The following is a 22,279-nucleotide window of genomic DNA, read 5'->3' as shown; positions in this document are numbered from 1 at the left end:
TTTAAGCAATTCCCAGGGAAACCCCACAGGAGGACACAGGAGGCGGTTATGCATGAATTCAACAGGCACATGGAAGTGCAGTAAGACATAAGCGGGGGGTCAGGGTGTGGATCGCAACTGAAGCTGTGGTCGGGATATTTAATGACTGACCGCAGCGAGGCGAGGGGGAGGTCCATTGTGTCCGGCTTGGCCGCGGCCGCGGCCGTGCACATGGCACAGCACACCGGGACAACACTTTGAAGTACAGCTGCTGGCGAGGCAGATGGAGAGAGAAAAAGGGAGAGTAAAGAAATAAAAACCTTTCAAGAGATTTAGGAGAGAAATCCCTGGTTTAAAACTGGAGCAGACAAAGAGAGGTCAGAGCTATATGAAGCAACTTTTTGTTGTCGTTTTAAACCCGATCTGAATATGCAGATCTGTATTTTCTGTGCAACAAAGAGGAAAAGTGAGAACAAGTCACCAAATGATATTCGCCCCCCCCCCCAATCCACCCTCCTCTGCAGAGCTGGGGTGGGATATGCAAATACAGGCTGTCTGTCTGCCTGCCCCTTCAGAGGCAGCAGAGCAGCACATTGCTTCTCACACACACACACACACACACACACACACACACACACACACACACACACACACACACACACACACACACACACACACACACACACACACACACACACACACACACACACACACACACACACACACAGTGCAGAGTACTTGGAGGGTCGAGCCTCGTCAGCAGGTCTCATACACTCACTTGCATGTGTGTGTTTGTGTGTGTGTGTGTGTGTGTGTGGGGCTTAAACCGTTCCTAGAAACACACTCGCTCACACTTTCTTCTTCCCTCCGTCTCTTCTCTGTCCAGCTCTGCTCTTTCTCCTCTCCCCTCCTCCAGCACACCTTTGTGTTGTTTTCCTTGCCCTCTTCCTCTCCCCTCCCTCTGCAGCCGCTCTAGTTCTCCCCCTGCTCTGTCCCGTGTCCTCAGACTCTGGTTAGTGGAGGAGCTGAAGGTGTGCAGGACGAGATGCTGCTGATGCTTCAGCTGCTCAGGCACTTCAGGGCCCACTGAAGAAAAACAGGACGAGGATCCCAAAGTTACAATTGGTGTTCTTTCCCCCCATTAGGCTGTTGCAACTTTTTAAGGCTCTGGAATTTTAAGACTGAAAACAGAAGAAACGATGTGGACCACATTGTGTCAGCTCTTTCTCTTGGGGGTCTTGCTCTCTGTGGTGGACAGTAAAGGAACTTTCTATGGAGGCAATGTCAACTCTTTCTATGGAAGCAGGTACAACCTTTACAAGGCTGGATTCAACCCCCACCACTCGCCAAACAAGCCCATGACTCGTCACAAGTAAGTTCTCTGTTCTGGACGTGTCACCGGTGCGAATGCACATGTTTTCTTTTTTCTCTTCCCAAGGTGAAGGGTATTGATTTTCAAAAGCATTCCAAGTAGCTTGAGTGCAGGCAGGACCCACCTCGTACTGTATTTCCCCAGAGAAAACCATGTCACCAGTGAGTTGCAAGAATATGGTTTCAGTTAGAGAAGCAGCTTGTAACAGATCCCTGAATTGACGCTCTGTTTCTGTCCTCCTCCAAATCTGTCCCTTTTCTGTGGTTCACACCTAGAACCATCTGTGGCCGCGGATAAACATTATAGAGCAACAATGACATGCTGCGTTACAAAAACAAAGCTGTCATTATGGTCTTTGTGGTGCAGCGAGGGGGTGCTGAGTTGATGACGGGTTATTGATCTCTCACAGGCTCTGTGTGCGTGCGTGCGTGCATGCGTGTATGTGCGTGTGTGCGTGTGTGTGTGTGCGTGCGTGTGTGTGTGTGTGTGTGTGTGTGTAAGGGGTCTCAATTAGACTTACTGTACAGATGGGCACCCGTTGCCAGAAGGGAGTGGCACAGTTATTCTCCAGCCAGTCTTGAAGCAATAACAGCCAATTTACACTTTCTTTTTGGGTCTTTTTTTTTTTTTACTAACGTTTTCTGGCTCTGTCTGCCAATGCATTTTCCATAAACTTTTCCAGTGAATGTGATGTTCTTGCGTTGCATGAACAATTCACAGTACCTTTTAACCGTAAATACCAGTTAACCCCCCCCCCCCCCCCACACACACACACACACACACACACACACAGATAACACCAACATTATGGACTATTTTGGCAATCACTAAGTTTTAAAGTGAAACATCTATTTAGGCTAAACTGTGCAGATGGGTTGTGGATGATATGGCTCCTTTAGTTTATCCTCCCTTGTCCTCCTCCCTTTCTCTTTTGCTTGGCTTCCCATGAGAGCTGTTATGTCTTTGGACAGCTCCCCAGCTACCTGCTGCTTCACTCAAACTGCCACAGAGGACTGTTGATTGCCCCGTCCTGCTCAGTCTGCCATGCACCCTCCATCTACAATTCATGGACACTTCAGCATCCACTCCCTCCCCCCCTCCATGCAAAACCCACATTCAGACTCCATGTAATCATTTTTTACTCACGTAATCATTTTTTTATTTTATTTAAATGTATGATTTTGTGTAGTGAAAACTTCCAGCAAAATGTCACAATGTTTATATCAATCAATCCATACACATATCCTTTTGAGCTTTTATAACTCACACGATATGTGAGTTCTGCTTTATTTGTATAGTGACGGCAACAACAAAGCCATCTCATAGTACTTAAAGACAAAAAGAAAAGCATCGTAGTTGGAGTGGATTATGCAATGTAACCTATGAGAAAAGGTTGAAAGTATTTGACTGGAGGCTCTGTGTCTTATTTTCACGAGGTGACTCGACAGTGGTGTCTCCTTACATTTTGAGAGGGAGACCAATGAGATATATTTATATTTCATGGAAGCCACTTTTATAGTTGGCCTTCTATCCTGACAATACCAGATAAACCACAGTAATTTTGGACACTTGCAGATCAATAGGCGGTCAGTAATTGTTGTAGCTGGTAGCCGTTAATACCCCCCCACACACGCACACACACAGACACACACACACACAGTGTTTATACAGGGAGCTGTTGACCTGTCCTGGACACAGTGGGCCTCGGGGACGTGTCAGTGTCAGACCACCACCACAGATATATGAGCTCAGTTGTTGTCCAGCTGACTGGTCAGTGGAAATAGACACTTAAAAATAACACACGTGCTCTGATGACGTGAGTATAAAAGTGTGCGCGTCAGAGTGTGCTCTCACATAGAAACGTCTATTTATGTGTGTTTTCTGGGAGATTTCACTCGTGTCCTCACAGCTTGCAAAATGTAACTTCTGTTTGCGACTGACCACACCGTCACGTGGAGAAAACGTGCATGTTTTCTGTGGGGTTTATTAAAAAAAAAAAAAGAAAAAGAAAAGAAAAAAGGAAAATTCTCAGCTGTTAGTGCTCCACAGACTTTTTGTCCTCGTGCTGAATTATTATCTATGTTTTGGCAGCAAAGCGGGTGATTTGATTTCACAGTCAGTCCTTTCATTCAGTGCAGCCACTCACCGCTGTGAGAAAATATATGGCCCTCTAGTCACCGACTGGGACATCTCAGACAGTTACAGCCATCCCGTCATATCTTTATTGCACAGAGGCGTATATCCCTCCACTTGGTAAAAATGTGGCTCGGGAGTTTCCAATTTCATGAAGTGTGTTTTCATTCAAAGCTTTGGCAGAAAAAAAAAAAAAGCAGAAAGAGTTTTTTTTTTTTTTAAGTCGCATTACAACACATCATATGGTTGACATTTGGCTTGTTTGTAGATGCAAATGATTCTAAAAGACAAGGGCATGCATTGCTTTCTGTCACATGATTCTGCATACTTCCACACAATGTCGACTATCAGAGATCAACCAGGAGTCACTGGGAAATATGTGTTGGTTAAATCAATTAGGATCTCAGCCAAGTCTTTACTGATCCCATTAGAGACACATCAGAGGGCCTTTCAGTGACGTATGACACACAGTTCAGAGGGCAAAGGTGAGTGTGTTGGTCGAGGTCAAAGGTCACAGGCTGCTGTTGTACATTTGTGCTCAGTGTCCAGTGGAGGACGCGAACGGAGCCGGACTCCTGCCAAGAGTCACAAAGCCAGGCAGTAAACTCCCAACAATTTATCTAAATCTCATTTCAATGATCTGAAAAAGTTGATGGTTTTCAGTTCTCTGGAAAGAAAAAACAAAACAAAAACAATTTCAGGCAACTCAGTAAAATACTGAGTTTATTGGTAACCCCCCCTACTGTTTTCAACTGTTGACCCTAAGGGTCAGAACTTACATACATCTTCACTGCTTGCTGACAAAGAGTAGAGCGTAAATTATTATCCCACTCTGCTTGAACTCATAATGAATGCAAAATAAACCCTACAAATACGAACTCACACCTCTTTTTGAGGAAATATTACTACAAAGTAATGATACTTTAAAGGATCAAAGATGAAGATTTCGGTGAATGTCACTGACGTTATCCACAGAACAAACTTCGGCATTTACTTCTTTAACTTAAAACTTTAGATTAGAGGGGTCAAACATGTCAAACAGTCAAAGAGCCAAAACCAGGAAGTAACGATTAATGTAGGATTTCACTCCATTTGGAGACGTTTTGCTGCATTTTGAGATTCAGAGCAAAATACTTTTGGACCAAGTTAAAACTGTTTTGGTGCATCGCTCTAAAACTTCTTGCTCAGCTTTGCATACATGCATAAAACTTCACATTGAGTTGATGTGCAGGTGAAAACCACAATATGCAATGCTTCATATGAATTTTGGTTGGTGACATTTCAACCTGTAACAGTTAACCTTCGACTAGATATTTCTACTTTTCTTTATTTTTCTTTTCTCGCACACTGGTTCATGTGACCTGACTTACTTCTGAATAAAGCATCACATACAGCTCATTTACAAGCATTGCCAGTGTTTCAATTATTGGAACAATCATTGAAAGCCTGCTCGACCCAACAGCGCAGAAAGCTTACTCAAAGGAGATTAAGTGCTTTGGGAAATGCTTGAGGATCAGTAAAGTTGTGTTATTTCACTACCGGTATTTGAGCTTCCTCCTGTACGCAGAAAAGTGTGCAAGTTACAAAACACTTTTTTTAGTCAGTTCAGACCGCCTTACTGCCACTGGGGCACCATATTCTAATTCAAAAGGATGTGTTATTGGATTTATTTTAAAAAGTTGGCCGGATAAATATTATGAGCAGAAATTTTAATAAACCACCTATTAAATTCAGTTTGGTTGGAGATGAATCACTTTTTCTTCAATTTCATCTTTTCCTCATTGGACAATCCTGATGTTGTGTTTAATTTGTTGATCACTCTAATCCTAAGATATATCAATTTTATTACACAGTGGTGTAGTGTTTAACACATACAAGAAGGTTTCCAATTTGAGTCTTGCCAGTCTTTCTGCTTGGAGTTTTGCACAGTTTCCCTGTTTAAATGTGTGTTTACTATGTGTACTCCAGTTTCCTCCCACAGTCCAAAAACATACATTTGATGTTAATTATTAATGCTTAATAGTCCTGACTCTTCAGTGTGTTATTATAAAAGAAAGGACCTGATCAATTGAAGTTGAAGTCAATTTCAAGTATAAATGGTTCCAAAGTGGATTTTGCACCTTGAAAAATGTGAGTCTAACTACTATAGATTGTATTTTTGTTGTTTGTTTGGGGCGTAGCATTCTGGTTTATTGTCTGTAACAGTCCAATGTTTGATTAATTCCTCCACCAAACACCTCCAACTTCATAGAATGAGGCTTGATCTGGTAGTTGTTGTTGCTCGAGCAAATCCATGGTGAAGACAAGCAAACAAAGATGGAAAGAATTCTGTTTCCAACAGGTTCCTTATAAACGGGCTCCTGTTTCAGATGTCAGTCATGGTATTATTGCATTATTGGATTAGCTGATCAAACCAGAAGGCATGCAAACTGGAAAGACAATCTATTTGCATGTGTGTGAAATTCAGCCTGCTTCAATGCAGGATTTTAATAAATTATTACCTCAGTGAAAACAGGTCATCAGTCTGTTACAGAGTAAACTTGAAGTGACCGACATTGACATTCACACTTGCAGGTAATTGAGAGAACATGCAAATTCCACACAGAAAGGCGAAAAGGCTAAGCTCGGGCAACCAGTGGACCAAACCACTACACCACTGAGCAGGCCCTATCGTCTATAAAAATAGTACGAATTATTGAAATGAATTTGTTAATGACTCCAGAAAGAACATTTGGAGGTCGTCACCATAATTTGAGCTGGCTGTATATAAATAATGATCGGCACTCAAACTAAAAGTGCAGCTGGCTCGGGAGTGACCCCGTCTCTGGATGACAGAGTGATCCCTTTGGCGTTTGAGTCGGGAATATCAAGCCTTTAACCCGCACTAGCCACGAGAGCACCTCAGTCAGCCCTGCACTGCGGGGCCTTCAAGAGCAGCCAGTTGGCTGGAAATAGGCATCATTAAAAGCATAGTATATGAAAAGAGATGGGCCCTGGAGGAGACGAGTTAGCTTATGGACACGGTTGTTAAAGGTCCTATTAAAGATTGCGTGCTTTTCTATCTGGCCCACTCGAGTCGTAAATTTGTCAGGGCCGACAGCGGTGGGCTGGGTTCAAATAGTCAGGGACCCCTGCAGGTGGGAGAGTGGTAGTAATGAGCAAGGTGAGCCCTTTTAGTGGCGCGGTGTCAAAACACGCGGGGAGAAGTGGCAGGGCTGAGCGCTGCACAACGGTCAACGGTGTGAGAAGACAACACGGGGGGAAAAAAAATTCAACACGGGCTAGATTGGTATGCTTGGATAATTAAACAGAGATTACCTGCAGTGTTCATATTTTTAAGGGAGAAGAAGAGGAGAGGTTATGAGAAGGAGGGGGTGGAGGTGCAATAATATTTATGAAAAACCTTCCACATGAGAATCAGAGGTGGGAAGTTTCTGGTTCCCCACTAAAATGCTGTGATTTGATTTAGAAAGCGCAATCATATACTGGAAGTATTTACCCATAGTCCAGAAAATACCACGCTCCAATTCTGGTAGAAGTGAGTGTGGCCCACTGTGATCTGGAAAAAGAGGTTTTTAATAAAGGTTGTGGAAGGAGAGGGGCAGGTCAGGTGATGATGGGAGGCTCAAACGCAGTTGGACCTGTTGGGATTGGGTGGTTCAGTTAGGGTGCGGTTTTTTTGGTCATATTTAGGGTGTTCTCATGTTTTTTTCAGTGTTTAACAATAGGCAAAGGAAAAGTGTTTAGAATAAAAGACAGCAAAAGACTTCACTAGAACATTGTGCAAGTTAATGAATTCAGTCGATTTAATGCACAACTAAAAGTGTGCTTACTGTCTCAATGTTTTTAAATCTGGAGGCGATTGCAATGGGAAGCACTCAAGTAGAGGCACTTCATTTTGTGGTTCTGATACTGCTTCCACATTTTCACATTTTCCAATTGTCTCCTGTTCTTCTTCATGGCCAGGAAACACATAGGAGGTGGACTATCACACACTCACAATCATTCCAGGGCCGAAGATCCTGCTCACAGCGCGCTAATTCTATGTTCCCACAAATAGATGTGCTTTCAAGTAAACACGTGACGGTTTTTGCATACTTATCACTTCACATATCGGAGCAGTCCAGGAAATGCATGCGAGTTCGGACAAAAGAAGAAAAAGTTAAAAGCTGTGGGGAAAAGATGAGCCACAGAAGAGATTTTAAAAGTTTTAAAGACGCCGGTGTACAGCATGATAGAAGCATAACAAAATTCTACAAATGAAAGTGGTGGAGGGCATCTGAAGAAACATCTCTCACCACAATAACCTGCCAGAGGCTGATTTACACCTCCTTTTCAAACAGTTTCAGATAAAGTGAAAACACATTAATCTATTAACATAAGGTCCTCTCTGAATTTCGAGTGATCTGAACACAACTTATATTCAATATTAAGGCTGATGTGCTGAATGGATAGTTCTTTATTTTATCCTTTTGTCAGATGGGATCTGTAGTGTGAATGTTGGTAGATCAGTCAACTCAAGTTAATCAGGCCCTTAGTGTCAACAATTAACTTTCAAGCATGTTTTTGGGCTTAAACCCACATAAAGTATTTATTCACAGAAAGTGTCACAGTCGTACAAAAAAACAGCTCTGAATAGACCTTCACACGCCTTCCTCCTTTTCCCTCTTCCTTCCCCTTATTCCTCTGTTCTCACATCAGGACTTCTCATTCCCTTCACTTCCAGACATGTCCAGAATAACTCGACCTTCTCCCTGATGGAAATCCTCCCACTCACACGAGCAGCCCAAAACAAAGCTCTCACCTCTCCTGCAGCTGCAGCACATGGCTGGGACAATAACAAATAATAAGGAGAGCACTTCTCACATACGAGCGCTCTCCCTTCGCGGTCAGGGGTTGGCTTCGGGCTCATGCAGTCCTCTTATTGCAGAGCTGCGGGGCCTCCTGTCGCTCACAGTGAGACGAACGAAGCCGCATAGTTCTGCGTCTATGAAATGTGCACGGCGGCCGCGTGTCATTCCGTGCGCAGTTTACGCGCACATTATCGCCGTCTTTCAAGTTGTAACTCAACATTCGTCTTGTAACAATCTGTTTTCGCACAGGAGAGGAGGTGACCTGTTGTTGCCCCCGCCGACACCGCGGCGCAGGGGGACGGGATTTATCACGGCGCTCCACTGTGAGTCTCACAAAGCCAGGTCCCTCCCAAACCCCAGCCCCGTCTGTAAGACACAGAGGATAAAATATCTCTCATAGGCCCAAATGACATTGACAGATCTGTGAAAACAGGCAAGGAGCAGATTGTGGAAGGAGACTGAGAGGCAGAAACAGAAACCTAGGCGCACGGGGAAACATTCTTCATTTTCTCATGTGCATCTGGATTCCTGCTCTTTTGAGCCATTATGTGTGAGCCGGAAGGTCGCTGGCTCGCGCCCAGATGTGCACCTGACAAACAAATGAATGAACATAGGCACTTTCCACTTCCAGTGCGCGCGAAGGGTCACATAACTTATTGTAATTTAGATACACATGCACCCGGGCTGCTCTCCATCAGCTGTCACAGCTACTTGTTTTCCTTGAGGCACATTTTCCCTCGACACACACATACGCCAAAGAAAAACTCCTCTAGCGTTTTGATCTCGTGATCTGATCTGATTTAAAATCTGATATTAGTAATCAATATGCTCCTTAAAGCATTCATGAACGTAACTTTTCTTTCTTGACTTCTGAAATCGGCCTTGACATCCCCACGTGAACGCAATCTTCGGCGAGTATGTTTGCGTCACGTGCCTCACATGGTTTGAAACATCGCTGATCTCGGCGCCAGTAATCTGTCAGAAGTGTAGTGTGCAGCAGATGACAACACAGGGAGGGATCGAAGTTAAACTCCCTCCGGGATGGTAAAGAAAAGATCCTGCAGGTGGGGTGCTGTGAGAGGAAAAACAGCATGAAAGCAAATTATTAGCAGCACTAAAGCACTGCATGAGTCAGCCGGGTTGTTAGAAGCCTTCGTGGGACGGCAGCATGAGCCAGGATCATTGACGCTGCAACATTTTCGCAGTTGTGCCGCGTTTGCAGCCCTCATTTCATGTAGCTGAGCACCTTCCACAGCCAGACAATCTTTGTATTTGTTATGGCGGAGAAAATCATCTGCAGCGAGCGGTAACTTGCACATGTGAGTTTTAAAGTACTCCCATCACACCACATCAGTTAAGGTCATAAATGCCACTTCCTCCTGAACACATGACCTGGCAGCAGGTTGTCAGGCTGGTATGAAAGGGGCTCTGTCATCCTGACGCCTGCCCTTTTCCTTCCACCGTTATTAACATATGTCAACACTGGGAAAGTGGTGACACACACACACACACACACACTATCGGCACGGTGGGTGATTTGCAGAACGTTGCAGAAGTTTCTCACAGATCCTAACAGGCCGCCCTGCCTGTCGCTTGGCATGCAGACTCTCCTCAGCCCCCGTGTCTCTCCCTGCTGCTCCAAAACACTTCTATTTGTCCCGAAACAGCTGTGGAGCAACGCAAAGTACTGCATGTGATGCTAAATGCTCCCCTCTGAATGTGAGAAATGCTTCACATGTGGGCCTAAAGAGCGCAGTTCATCATTTCCTGTGTTGCACAGGGAGCCTTCTGCAGTTTCTGTAGCTGCGCTGGAAATGAGGCGAGAGAATGACTGAGACGGTCCAACGTGATGCAACAGTCATTTCAAGCGGTTACACAAAAGTTATTATGCTTCGGACTCTGGTGTAGTGTTTGGCACTTACGCCTCACAGCAGGAATGTCCCCAGTTCGAGTCCATGGTGGGGATTTTGTGTTTAGTTGGCCTGTTATTTCAATATTTTTGTTTTTTTTGTTTTTTTGGTAACTCAAAGTTTCCCATAGATGTAAATACGAGTGTGAGTGGATTGACAACATGTCCAGGGTGGAATCTGTAAGAGAATGAAAGGATTCTTGGAGAATATTGCTTTCATATCTCAGTAATTTTTTGATATAATTCAAACGTTCACATTTTTTTATACAATTAGATGTTACATCTCAAGGAGTGGTACTCTTAAACATTTAAGGAAATAAAAACAAACGACCTTCAAACCTTTTCTGATCTTGTTGTCGTATCAAGTGTCCATCTAAACCTTGATGAAAGAATGTCAGTGTCATCATCAATACATGAACAAAAAATGAAGACTGAAAAATGGAGCCATGAAGCTATAATTCAGAAGAATGAAGGTAAAAGCTAAAAGCAATTATTCAAAATCAATGCAAATAATCAATTAATCATTTTTTTTTAAATACTGCTTCAGCCAAGTCAGGAGTTTGATCCTTTCCTAGATGATTACTGGTGAATGTTGGTGACATACTGGACAATTCACCAGTCGATTCCAGGGCATACAGAGAGACACACACTCACATACCCACTAATGGGAAATCTAGATACACAAACAAACCTCAAAAGAGCACCGGAAAAAATCCATCTCTGATATATAACATGTATGATCCTCTGAAACTCAAACCAGAGATCTTTTAACAGTGAAACCACTGAACAACCTCAGAGCTCATTAATTTACGTTAAACACAACAAAGTAGTATGCAAATGTGCAAAGGAAAAATGGGTACATAATGGGAAAAGTCTTTGAATTGAACTGGACTGAAGAAAACAAATTGTTTCCTTTAATAAACCAAAAGTTCAAATGGTATATGCATTGCAGTTAAATGGTTTGAACTTGAAGACTGCCTGCCATAACATGTACCACAGTCAGTATGGTCATTTTCCAGGGTATGAGGTTTTGCAGCGTGTGTATTTGAGTTGTTCAGCTTGTGGTTTGTTGTAACAAGTTTACCATGTGCCTGCAGAAACCACTGCGCCTACGTGGTCCAGAGAAACATCACATGCACCATGCAGGATGGCGTGTCTACCTATGTGAAGGCCGAATATACCACCAAGTGCATCTGGGGACAGAAATGTCCCGTCGTCATGTAAGTTAAACAAATGAGACCGAGGGAAACATTTCACTTTTAGCTTTCTGTTCTGCAGCGCAGAGCCCAGTGTGTAATGGAGTCTGCGTAAATGGCGCCCTCGAGTGTTCAGATTATATATGGCCCATTTATATTTCCTGACGTGAAACTCAGCTGAACATGTTTATATTCTTCTTCAACGAATCCGTTGAACTTTAAAAACAAAATACAGGTTCGGTTTTCTATTTTTGTTTTTAACATGAAAAGGAGTGAAACAGCTATAGAAGTACAACTGAAGTGAGTAGTCAGTATAAATAAACCTTTTGGATCATTCTGCAGATTGTAATATAAAAATAGAAGTCGGAGTTTAAATGACTTTTTTAACAGATGTAAGTGTATATCATCCGCTTTTAAACTGTGAGTGTCCTCAGTTTACCTTCCAAATCAAACGGAATTTCAGCTCAAACAAGACAATAGGTGCTGACCCAGGTCCAATCCTGTGATGCCACATTATTTGAAGCATGTTTTGTCTTAATCTCCTAATCTGACTCTCATCCACATTTAATCCCATCGAGAACACGTTTATATCTTCATCTCTGCTCAGCCAGAGCACAGGGAGATAGTGCAATGTGCACTTAATTAGTAAAAAGCTAAATGACTCATACATAACCCAACATGCACTTGTTTAATTCCTCATCATATGTTCTCTCAGGTACAGAACGTTCTACAAACCAAAGTACAAGGTTGGTTTTAAGACAGTGACTGAGCTTGAGTGGAGGTGCTGCCCCGGCTACTCTGGAGAAAACTGTTATGATGGGCCCACGTCGCTGCCGGACGTCATCATGCCACCTTTGAAACCTCACCGGCCTGGTCTGAAGGGCTTCCCCCATGGTCCTCGACCCCCGGTGGACCAGAAACCAGGAGGAGGCCAGCTTGAACCAGGAAGACCAATCCCTGGAGTGCCCGATGCTAAACCAATCCCTTCAGGACAACTGCCCACTGGGACAGGAAGACCAAACTATGGTGAGGACAGACTGTGACCAGACTGATGTATTCGCTCATTCTGCTGCTGGCCACTCTAATGTGAAGAGTATATGTGTCAGTGTAGCCACTTAGTATCTTTACAAAAACTATTTTTGTGAAATCTCCTCTTTGTTATGTCCTCTGAAACCACAGGAAACAGATTTGGCGTTTCGGGAGTGACCGGTGAACGTTTGGACCGGATGGAGGACGACATGCGCCGACTCACTCAGGGTTTGGACACTCTCAACGTGTTGGTAGCCGGACTTGAAGAGCGGCTGCGCACATCCCTCCGAGAAGACACCAATAAAATCCTGGTGTCGCTGCTGCCCAATCCCCCCCGGGTCCCAGACTCCACAGTTGGCTTTGGAGTGATCCCAGATGGGACACCTGATGGCGTGGAAGGAGGAGGACGTTTCAGTGGATTCGGAGACTTAGCAGGGAGAGTGACAGAAGTGAAGGATGAGCTGCGAGCCAAGACTCACATTCTGGAGGAGATTCAGGTGCTGTGCAAATGTGTTTGTGCAAAACAAGTCGGCTGAAGCTCTCCGAGCAATTCAACTAAATCACACTGCACCCCTTCCTGTACCAACCTCTGATGTTGACTCTCTGTGTCTTTAGGGGATGGTGTTGGGTCATGATGACCAGCTGAAGAGGCTGCAGGACGGAGTCAGGGGAAGGCCAGTTCTAGGCTCCAGCTCCAGGTCTCATGTGGATGAGCTCTTTGATGCCAGACTGGCTGGGGTGAGGGCGGACATCCTGGACGGCTTTGAACGCCGCCTATCGGGAATGGAGACGCACTGCAATGAGAGAATCGGGGAGGTGCAGAAGCAGTGCCACAGGGAGCACATGGATGGTCAGGAGCAGATGCAGCAATCATTGGACGGCAGAGAAACTGGACTCAGGGAGGAGCTGGGCTCTTTGCAAGCTCAGATTCAGGGTCTAACTCTGACAGAGAGCTGCTGCGGACAGGTACGGTACATTCCTGTTACTACAATAAATACAACATGAAAATACATGCAAGCAAAAGCGATGCTCTATTCAAAAGTTCACATTGATTTGGGTGTCATATAAGCAGACAAGAAAATACATGTGAAATTCATTAAAAAAAGGTTTTTTTTATCTGTCCAAGCTAGATATTGTTGTTGATGGCTTCTGGAATCCATACAAAATGAATATCATTTGTTGACATAATGGTTGGAGGCCTTTATGTTGAAAGTATGAGTCTGGATAAATCTTCATAAATCCCCTTCAATTGTCATTACATTTATGGTACATTTTTAGTTTTAATTAGACCGGTCGTGGAAGGAAAGGCAAAACCCAACTTTTAGTTTTGTCTCTGGCAAGAGTATTAAGACTCATTTAGGAAAAATATCTTCTCATCTTATCCCTCTAAAAGAATGAAAATATTTTTTTTCGAAAAATGTCTTAAACCTGATCCATTCCATGTTAATCCTCAGTGTCTGACGGACTTGTTGATGTCTGCAGGTGAACAGCCTGTCTCAGCGCGTGCTGCTGCTGGAGGAGTCAGTTAAAGGTTTGACGGAGTCTCAGAGGCATTTGCAGACCGCCCTCAGCGACCAGAGCATCCACATAGAGACCCTGATTGAGACTCGCCTGGTGGACATCGAAGGCCGGCTCAATGCGACCGGCGACGTAGCAGACGGGGGCGAGTGGCACCCGGGTGGCCTGGATGGCTTCAAGACGATGCTGGAGGACAAGCTGAAGACGCTGGAGGAGAGAGTGTTTGTGGCCGTGGAGGAGCTGAGCAACGCCACAGCCCCGGCACTTCTGGAGGGTCAGGTGGTCCCTGCACTGGAGACGGAGATCGAGACTGTGAGGAGGAGAGTGGAGGGAGATTTAGATGGGATTCAGAAGCAGTTAATAGACCTGGAGCTCCTCTGCACATCTTCTTGTGCCCCCTCCACTCCGTCGGCAGGGCGTGTCACCGGCACTGAGGAAGAGGAGGAGTGCGAAGGGATGGAGAAGAAGATGACAGACCGTCTGAACTCCCATTCGAACCAGCTGGACAGCCTTAATCACACCCTGCTGAACCTACTTTCCCGCATCACCCAGGAGGAGTCGGGCGGAGCCATTCAGGGTGAGATCACACTACTGAAGGTCAACATCAACTCCGTCAATAGAACTCTGAAGGGCCTGAAGGACTCCCTCAGCTTCATCGCCAGTGAAGTGGGGCATGCCAATGCCTCGTGGGAGCAGAGGGAGAACCAACTCGTCAACCAGGTGCAGGGAATCACCAAACTGATGGGTCACCAGGCCTCCCTGCTGGGAGCCGGGGAGCGGCGGCTGGCCCAGCTGAAGGGAGAGCTGGTGGCCTTGAAGAGACAGCTGGCCGGCGAGCTGCAGGGCTGCCGCAGCACGGCCATAGAGGTGAAGAAAGAGGTGAAGAACGTGGGCAGCAGGGTGAGCCAGGTGGAGGGCCAGTGCAGCAGCCTGAGCGAGCTGGCCGAGCACCTGGAGAGGATCCGGGCCGAGCTGGAGAAATACTCTGACTCATACCTGGCTGAGGTGAACGGCACCCTGGCCGTGCATTCAGAACAGCTGGCTGAGCTGAGAGATGGGGTCAAAGACTGCGGGAACAAGGACGCAGCCAGCCAAAACGGAGACCAGTAGCATTTGAGCTACAGATTTTATTTTAAAGAGAGACTTATGTGTGCTTCTCATTAGGCTCAACTGACTTCCTTTACTTCTGTCGTGTCTCTCTTTCAGTTTCTGTGTGCACAGATGAAAGTGAACTGAGCTAGTGAAAGTGATGTGAGGAGAGACAGACACAGAACACAAAGACATGCCTGAGGTTAAAGAGCCGGGCAACATTTTCCCTTGAGATTTTATGCTATGGGGCATTTGTTTATTTTCTTTGATTACGACTATTTTGTTTAGACTTTTTACCTTTTTTTTTTTTTTTAACTTATATGGAGTGACTGCATTGTGTTGATGTCAAACTGTTTGTATTAGAGAAGTGATGGAAAAAAAACAACTAAACGCTGCTACGGGTTTCTGCTGACAAGCACCCTCGACATCCTCTGTGTGGACACTAGTCTGGCCTCGTTGAAGAATACTGTATGCCAACTCGGTGCTATTTACATTGTCCATAAATGTTTGTGTTCCACATGTTTATGAAGGGCTCATATGTACTGCTTTGACTGTCATTTTCTGCCGCAATGCTCCAAGTTGCAGGGAAATTCCATGATTCACCATTGGGGGACAGTGAAAACACACCGCATGGTATGATCAACGAAAGAGAAATAAAATCAGAAACCCTCAAGAGCTGTGCTTAGGTTGGACCTGTGTGTTTTTAAGGCACCATCTTGATAACGAAGACCCGGAAAAGTGCTATGCACGATATGAATGTGTCTAATTAGGCATTACTGAAGAAAATATAATAGGAAAATTACCATAATAATAACCATCATTATCATGGAAAACGATTATGTATGAATACAGAAAATACACATTTGATTAGGAAGAAGTCACTGATTAGCTCTCATATAGCCACAGCCTGTCAGCTCCTTTGTGTTAAATAATTATTCTAAAACAAAAACAATACATGTATTAAAGCATAATCCAAAAGTTATTAAAATATAAGATTATCAGCTAAATCTCTGAAATGAACTATAATTATGGTGTTCCGATGATTGCTTGAAACTAATTTAGCTGCACATAAACATGATCATATAAGGATTACACAAACTTCTCTGACTGTTTATACCAACTCGGATTTTTGAGTTACTGAATTTTCCTCCATCCCTTTTCTCCACAACTTCTTCCAATTTACAGTGGTAGGGAAGCTGCTGCCAATCCAAGAGGATAAAGGGCAAAGGCTCATTCCTCTGGGCGAGTTCATGTGAATTTCAGGACAAACAGAACGAGACAATCACACACATTCACACACACACAACTCTCCAGAGAAACCACACACATTCACAGCGAAAACATACAAATTCCCAAGAGAAAGACTTGAACCGGGGGTTTTCCTGCTGTGAGAAGAGAACACTCACCACTACACCACTATGTGGTCCAGTGTATTTTCAAGCATGTCACATGAGGGGAAATCAAGCCACACTAACCTCCATGTTCCACTGCAGTGGCAGATGTTCCACTGTGGTGGCAGCGTCATCACTCCCAACATCTCACTCTTCTTTATCTCGTCGACCTTTTTCATCATTATGGCTGAAATCCCCATAAAAGTAAATAATGCAATGATATCATCTGCAGTGAGTTCACAGGATCAGAAGGGTCATGAAATCTGATGGAACACGGGAATAATAAAAAAGTTTTTCACTGGCAGTCAGATAGCAGATGTCAGTGCACTCAAGGCAGCGATAAAAAAAATTACTTGTCGCGTTGCGGCCTGTTGCGTGCTGATAATCTCAGAGCAGATCTTGAAAATAATGTTGTTCAGGCTCTTTGTCGGTGTGGAATAAAGGAAAAGGATGACTCCAAATCAAAGGCCAAGAAAAACAACAAATAAAAAACCAAGGGCACCTGAAAACTGGAGCGGAGACAAAATCACCTAAAACTATGCAAACTTTACAAATAAGAAGTGATTTTTTTACTCTACATGGAGAGTAAAAAAAAAGACTTTAGTAATTGTTTTTGGTGTCTATTGGAACAGATTTATGACAGAAAACAAATTCTGAATTATGAGTATGCCAGTCATCAGGCTGCACTGTCTGCAGATTTCACAGAATATCAGCACATAGTTTCAGACAGCAACATATTTCACTGATTAACTGACTGCCAGCATGTAATGGGAACCAGAAATATACATTACTTTATGCTGTACAGCATATAGGGTGGAGGAGTCCGAGGCGTGACTCCACACAGTAAGCTATTTTATGACAGGAATTAATTTCCCTTCCAGCTCTTTGAACGAATTGAATGCATGAAGGAAACTGTGCTTTTCTGACAATGAAGGAACTAAAACAGATTGACTGCATCTTGCAAGAGTCAAAAAAACACCAGCTCACAAGCCCGTAGTCACATGTTGATAAAGTGAAGCTATGAAGTGAGAGTTTGCACATTAAAGTCGTGTAACGTCAAAGCTTGGGTGAGACCCAAAGATGGTGAATGAAGTCGAGGGAAATGAGCCGCGAAAATGAGTTGACCTTGCAGCACTGAAGCGCCTTTTAGCAGGTTTTCTGTACAGCATCAGCACATAGGTTTTTTTGTTTGTTTTTTTTTCTTTAAAGACAACATCTCCCAGTAACCAGAACAGGACGAAGCAATCACAGCCTAATGAAACCCAGAGGCCAGGCATAAAAATAAAGTAGCTGGAGGGGCTGTGCAGAGCGGGTGGAGAGGGTGGAGGTCACAGGCACAGACTAATTTGGATGTGTGGCTGAGAGATGAGCAGGGAACAGGGGAATGACAGTGGGATGATTATGAGCACGAGAGGAGAAATACGGTGGAAATGGTTCAGAGGAATGGCATCACAGGGAAAATATAAGCACAGATGCAGAGGAGGGAAGCACGCGGCTGTGACAGTCAGGAGCAGAGCTGGTAAAATGGAAGAGGAAGAGGGATGCCAGGCTGATAGACGATGATGTGACGGGGCACGACAGGCAGGGACACAGAGGATGGACACTGAGACAGAGAGCACAACAGAGTCAAGCGGGATGAATAATGTGAGAAGTGGAAACAGATGTGTTTACATCCTCCTCGTCTCCCGGCTGTATGCCCTGTGTCCCGACAGAAAAGCCACAACAGGGGATGTTGAAAATGTCCTGCCAGCATAAGTGTGCGACACAAAGAGGGAGCTAAAACAGGGCAAACAAGCAGCAGTGGGATTAAAGCCCCGGGCCGACTGCAGCTGAGCGCTCCGCGTCCCCATGGGAAGCTGCACTACACCAGGACTGTCCTGTGGGTGACCCGGCGACGGCGATGTGAGGAACATGAATGGAGGAGGAGAGGGAGAAGACGGCTGCTGTAATACTGGGTAATATCTATACCTGAGACCGTGACAAACTGTTATGTAATACAAAAGAATGTTACATATTCATGTGACAGCCACACACGAGCACTGCTCTCCTCCTCTGCCTCTTGTTTTCACACATACATCAGGCCGCGCACACTCACATGTACAAAGGTTGCATCCCACAAGGCATTGCTGCTCTCTGATTTGAGCAGATATGAGAGCACGGGCCCTCAAATGCATGTTGTCGGCACGCATATCATATAGAAGGCACAAAGAAAGCTTAAGAACTGTGGAAAGCTAAAGGGCATGCCTCTTGTCTTTGTTGAGCCTATGTTTAGAAGTAGCGCGCGCACACACACACACACAGAAAGAGAGCACAGAGGAAGTGTGACTTGTGTGACACCATTCTGCACCACTGAAACCTCCAGATTCAGTTATTCAGCTATTTCCTGATGCAGATTGCAACACTGTGCGGAGAAGTGCACTGAAACAAAGGCGCCACACAAGGTACCAAAGCCTTTGAGTGGCACAGCACTCATGGGGGTGCGTGCGGATGAATTAATAATGGGTGTGTGTGCGCACTGTCATGTGGTGCGTACACATGCCAAGGCAACTCTTGAGATCTTAAGAGCTGCCCTCTGTGTGTGTCTGACAGCTAAGTGACACTAGTGTTAGCATACCAAAGCCTTCTGTTTCCAGACTCCATTAAGATGGGGCTTCTCCAGCCAGCCCCTTCAGCCTCAGCCAAAAATCTCTCTCTCACTCACACACTCATTCACTCACACACATCAGCAGGGAACCAGGCAGGTGTGTTTAAGTGTAGATAAAAGCAGGTATTTTTTTTGCACATTTTCAAATACAATGCATCATACTAGTTCATGTCACAATATTTTTGTGAGCGTGTGTGTGTGTGTGTACAATGGTGCACAAATGCTCTGGAATGCATTCATGTCCCATGTTCAAATCCTATTCCTGCCCCTTAGAATTCCCTTTTCTGAGAGCATAATTAAATTATCAGCTGTCACTTGTGTTAACCAGTGGAGATGCGTAGCTAATGTGCTAAATGCCACAGGGTTGGAGCCGCTTTGATTCAATGAATCTTAAGTGACCCCTCGTCAAAGCATCTCATTCTGTATCTCATTTTCTTCTCTGGGTGACAGGCTGGAGGTTCCAAACAAGCGTCGTCATTGTCTCCGGATCTGGACGTGTCCAGCAATCATTGACAAGAGTAGAAAGCGGGATGGTTATAAAAAGAGCATCACAAAGAGGGAATCTTCTCCCAAGATAGTCGCAACTTTTTGGCAAATGTGGATCCCAAGAAATGAAGGCGAGGCATCTGAGCCAAATAACAGACAATAAACCTCTGTTGAGGGAAGAGTGCTTAAGAGGGGATGTGACGGTGCCTATATCATTGCTTAAACCTCTTTATACTAATGCCAACATTTCATCTCCCAAGTAAAATCAATTTGTAACCATCAGACGTTTAGACTTGAATACGTTCCCTACTTTTCTCACCATCATCTCTTACTATTTTCCAGGCTTACTCTGGAAATACATAATAGAGCTCTAAAAGGAGAGATTCCCGCTCTTAACGGTGACCAGGATGGGCTCTGTTTCTCATTCAGGCAATGAAGTGTAAACGAAACGTCTCTTAACAGGAAGCATGGCCGCGTGGGCATGTTTGCACTCTGTTCAGCAGTCATCGTACGCAGCACAACCACATTATTATCTGTAACATTTACAAACCGAGTCAGTGACCACACCGATTCCAGGCAGCTAATTTGAAGCAGGCAGACCAGAAATGAGACACAGAACGAGGGTGGGGGGGGGAAAAAGCATCCATCTTTACAAGTTTCATTTTATTGGTGTACTTTGACAATAACAATGATGGTATAAAAGAAAATTTCCATCATACAAATCTCAATAATCAAAAGATAATATGCCAATACACAAACAGATCCACATAAGGCTGACATCAAGTTTTGACAAATGGCTTCAATTCAAGGAGAATCTCTTTCTCCTTACAATAAGAGAAGAGCTAGTTTAAATTTTTCAACCTCTGTCATTTTTTTTGTTTGTCTTTTTAGTAGTGGGCTTTCATACAAAAAAAAAAAATAAAAAAAAAATTTGTGTGGGTTTTTGGAGTGGATTGTGTCGCTGGTTTGGGTGCCTGTGCTCCACTGTAAGCGTTTGATGGATTGATCCTGCGACCTGCACCTCACAACTGCTGTCACTTTCAAAGAGACATCGCACGCCAACACAGGGACAGTGAGCTTCATCTGAAGTCGGATGTCCATGTCCACTGGACATGGCAGGACACCTATGAGGTTGTGAAGGGCATCAAAAATTCACTGGATTAGAATTCTTTTTTTTTCATTCAATGGAAAAGAAATTAACCTGTGCTGGGAAGCAGTGATGTAAAAACACTGATGTCACTGTGTAAAGCTTCACGAGAACTGAAATGGCACCAAATACACCTCCAGCCAAACACCCTCTGAAGCCTTGTTCTTTATGCTAGCATCTGTAGTGATTTAAGACCTTATAGAATTTCTAAAACACTACACACAACAATATTTACAATGATCAATATTTTGATATGCACTTTTTTTTTTTGAAATTTAAATAGTGTTGCTTATAAAAAAAAAATAAAATAAAAACTTGAGTGAAAAAACACTGCAATAAATTAAGAAGCTTTAAGGCTGCCAGTCTTGTCAGATGCCCAGAAAATGGTCCCTTCATTCAAACTGGCACATAATGGATCAGAACAGGTGAGATTATGGTACGATGAAGCCTCTTTAGTGAGCAGCAGTCCTGGTCTTGGTCTGGATTGAGACCATGTACATTAAATATATAGCAGGAACAAGACTAGCCAGCATGCTCTTATCATCTGAAATCAATGTAGTTCCCATTTTAGATAAAAGCGAGAGAGTGCTGACCGATTTGCCCCGTTACTATTTCATCTAGTGGACAAAAAGCTGTCTAGTAGTCACAAAAAGAACATCTTCCTAAATATATGGTGTTTGCTGATGAAGCTGCTTCTACATTGTGAAGTATAGAGCCAAACACTGACTCTAATGAATATCTCGATCATCCAGATGGCCAAATCATCACCTGAACACTTGTACTAAGACCATTTGGCTTTTGCTAAATGTCCATCTAGCTTTTAATTTAAAGCAACAACATGTTTTTTTTCCTTAAAAAAAAGAAAAGAAAAAGAAAAGGAAAACAAAAGAAGATATTATACAGTGTATCATGTAGGTGTTAGGAACTACAAAGAGAACCTGCGAGTTCTTCACAACCAGGTCAATAGAAATTATAAGTCAAATCAGTGCTGGAAAAGAAAAAAAATAAAAAAAATGAAAGAAAAGACAAACTTTTCAAAACGCGGATGGAGGACAGTTCGACCTCTGAAAGGTTTGTAGCCATTTCACTCGAACACACGTGGAAAAGAGAGAACTTTTGACACAAACTCTGCGCCTGTCCATGACTTTCACTGCTCACCTCCTGAGTGACTGGAGAGGAGGTAAACGCGCGCTTCCGCTTCCGGCGATGCACCAGAACATAAAATGCAACGGATTGGATTTCAGCTGGCAGGATGAAAAGGCAACAGGTTTACAAATGTATGGATGTAAACTCTACTCGTATGCAGAATTGGAAGGAAGCAGCCGCACGGGTTGGAGGGATGTTCTGCCCGTTGATACCGGCCTCTGTGGTGTCGGGATTGGTTCCAGTAAGCACGTCCAATGGGTCCCCCGTAAGGGGACTACAGAAGGTCAGCACCATTGATTATCAATTCGGACAATGGAGGTGATCAGTGAAAGACAAGAGGCCACGGGTAGGTTTTGATTGTGTCGTGCTCTTCCTGTGGTTGTCACA

At 44.1% G+C, this 22,279-nt stretch overlaps 1 protein-coding gene across 1 annotated transcript; it reads left to right on the top strand.

The window, feature by feature from the left end:
- The first annotated feature begins 820 nt into the window (after window positions 1–820).
- Window positions 821–15,741, top strand: emilin3b (elastin microfibril interfacer 3b). The gene is made up of 6 exons (XM_080496176.1): window positions 821–1,351; window positions 11,344–11,466; window positions 12,158–12,468; window positions 12,622–12,968; window positions 13,087–13,437; window positions 13,954–15,741. The coding sequence occupies exons 1-6, from the start codon at window positions 1,179–1,181 to the stop codon at window positions 15,097–15,099; spliced, it is 2,451 nt and encodes an 816-aa protein (XP_080352302.1). The 5' UTR covers window positions 821–1,178; the 3' UTR covers window positions 15,100–15,741.
- The last annotated feature ends 6,538 nt before the right edge of the window (window positions 15,742–22,279 follow it).

This window comes from Blennius ocellaris, assembly GCF_963422515.1.
Source record: "Blennius ocellaris genome assembly, chromosome: 5".
Classification (NCBI taxonomy): Eukaryota; Metazoa; Chordata; class Actinopteri; order Blenniiformes; family Blenniidae; genus Blennius; species Blennius ocellaris.
This window is presented reverse-complemented; position numbering and strand designations above follow the sequence as displayed.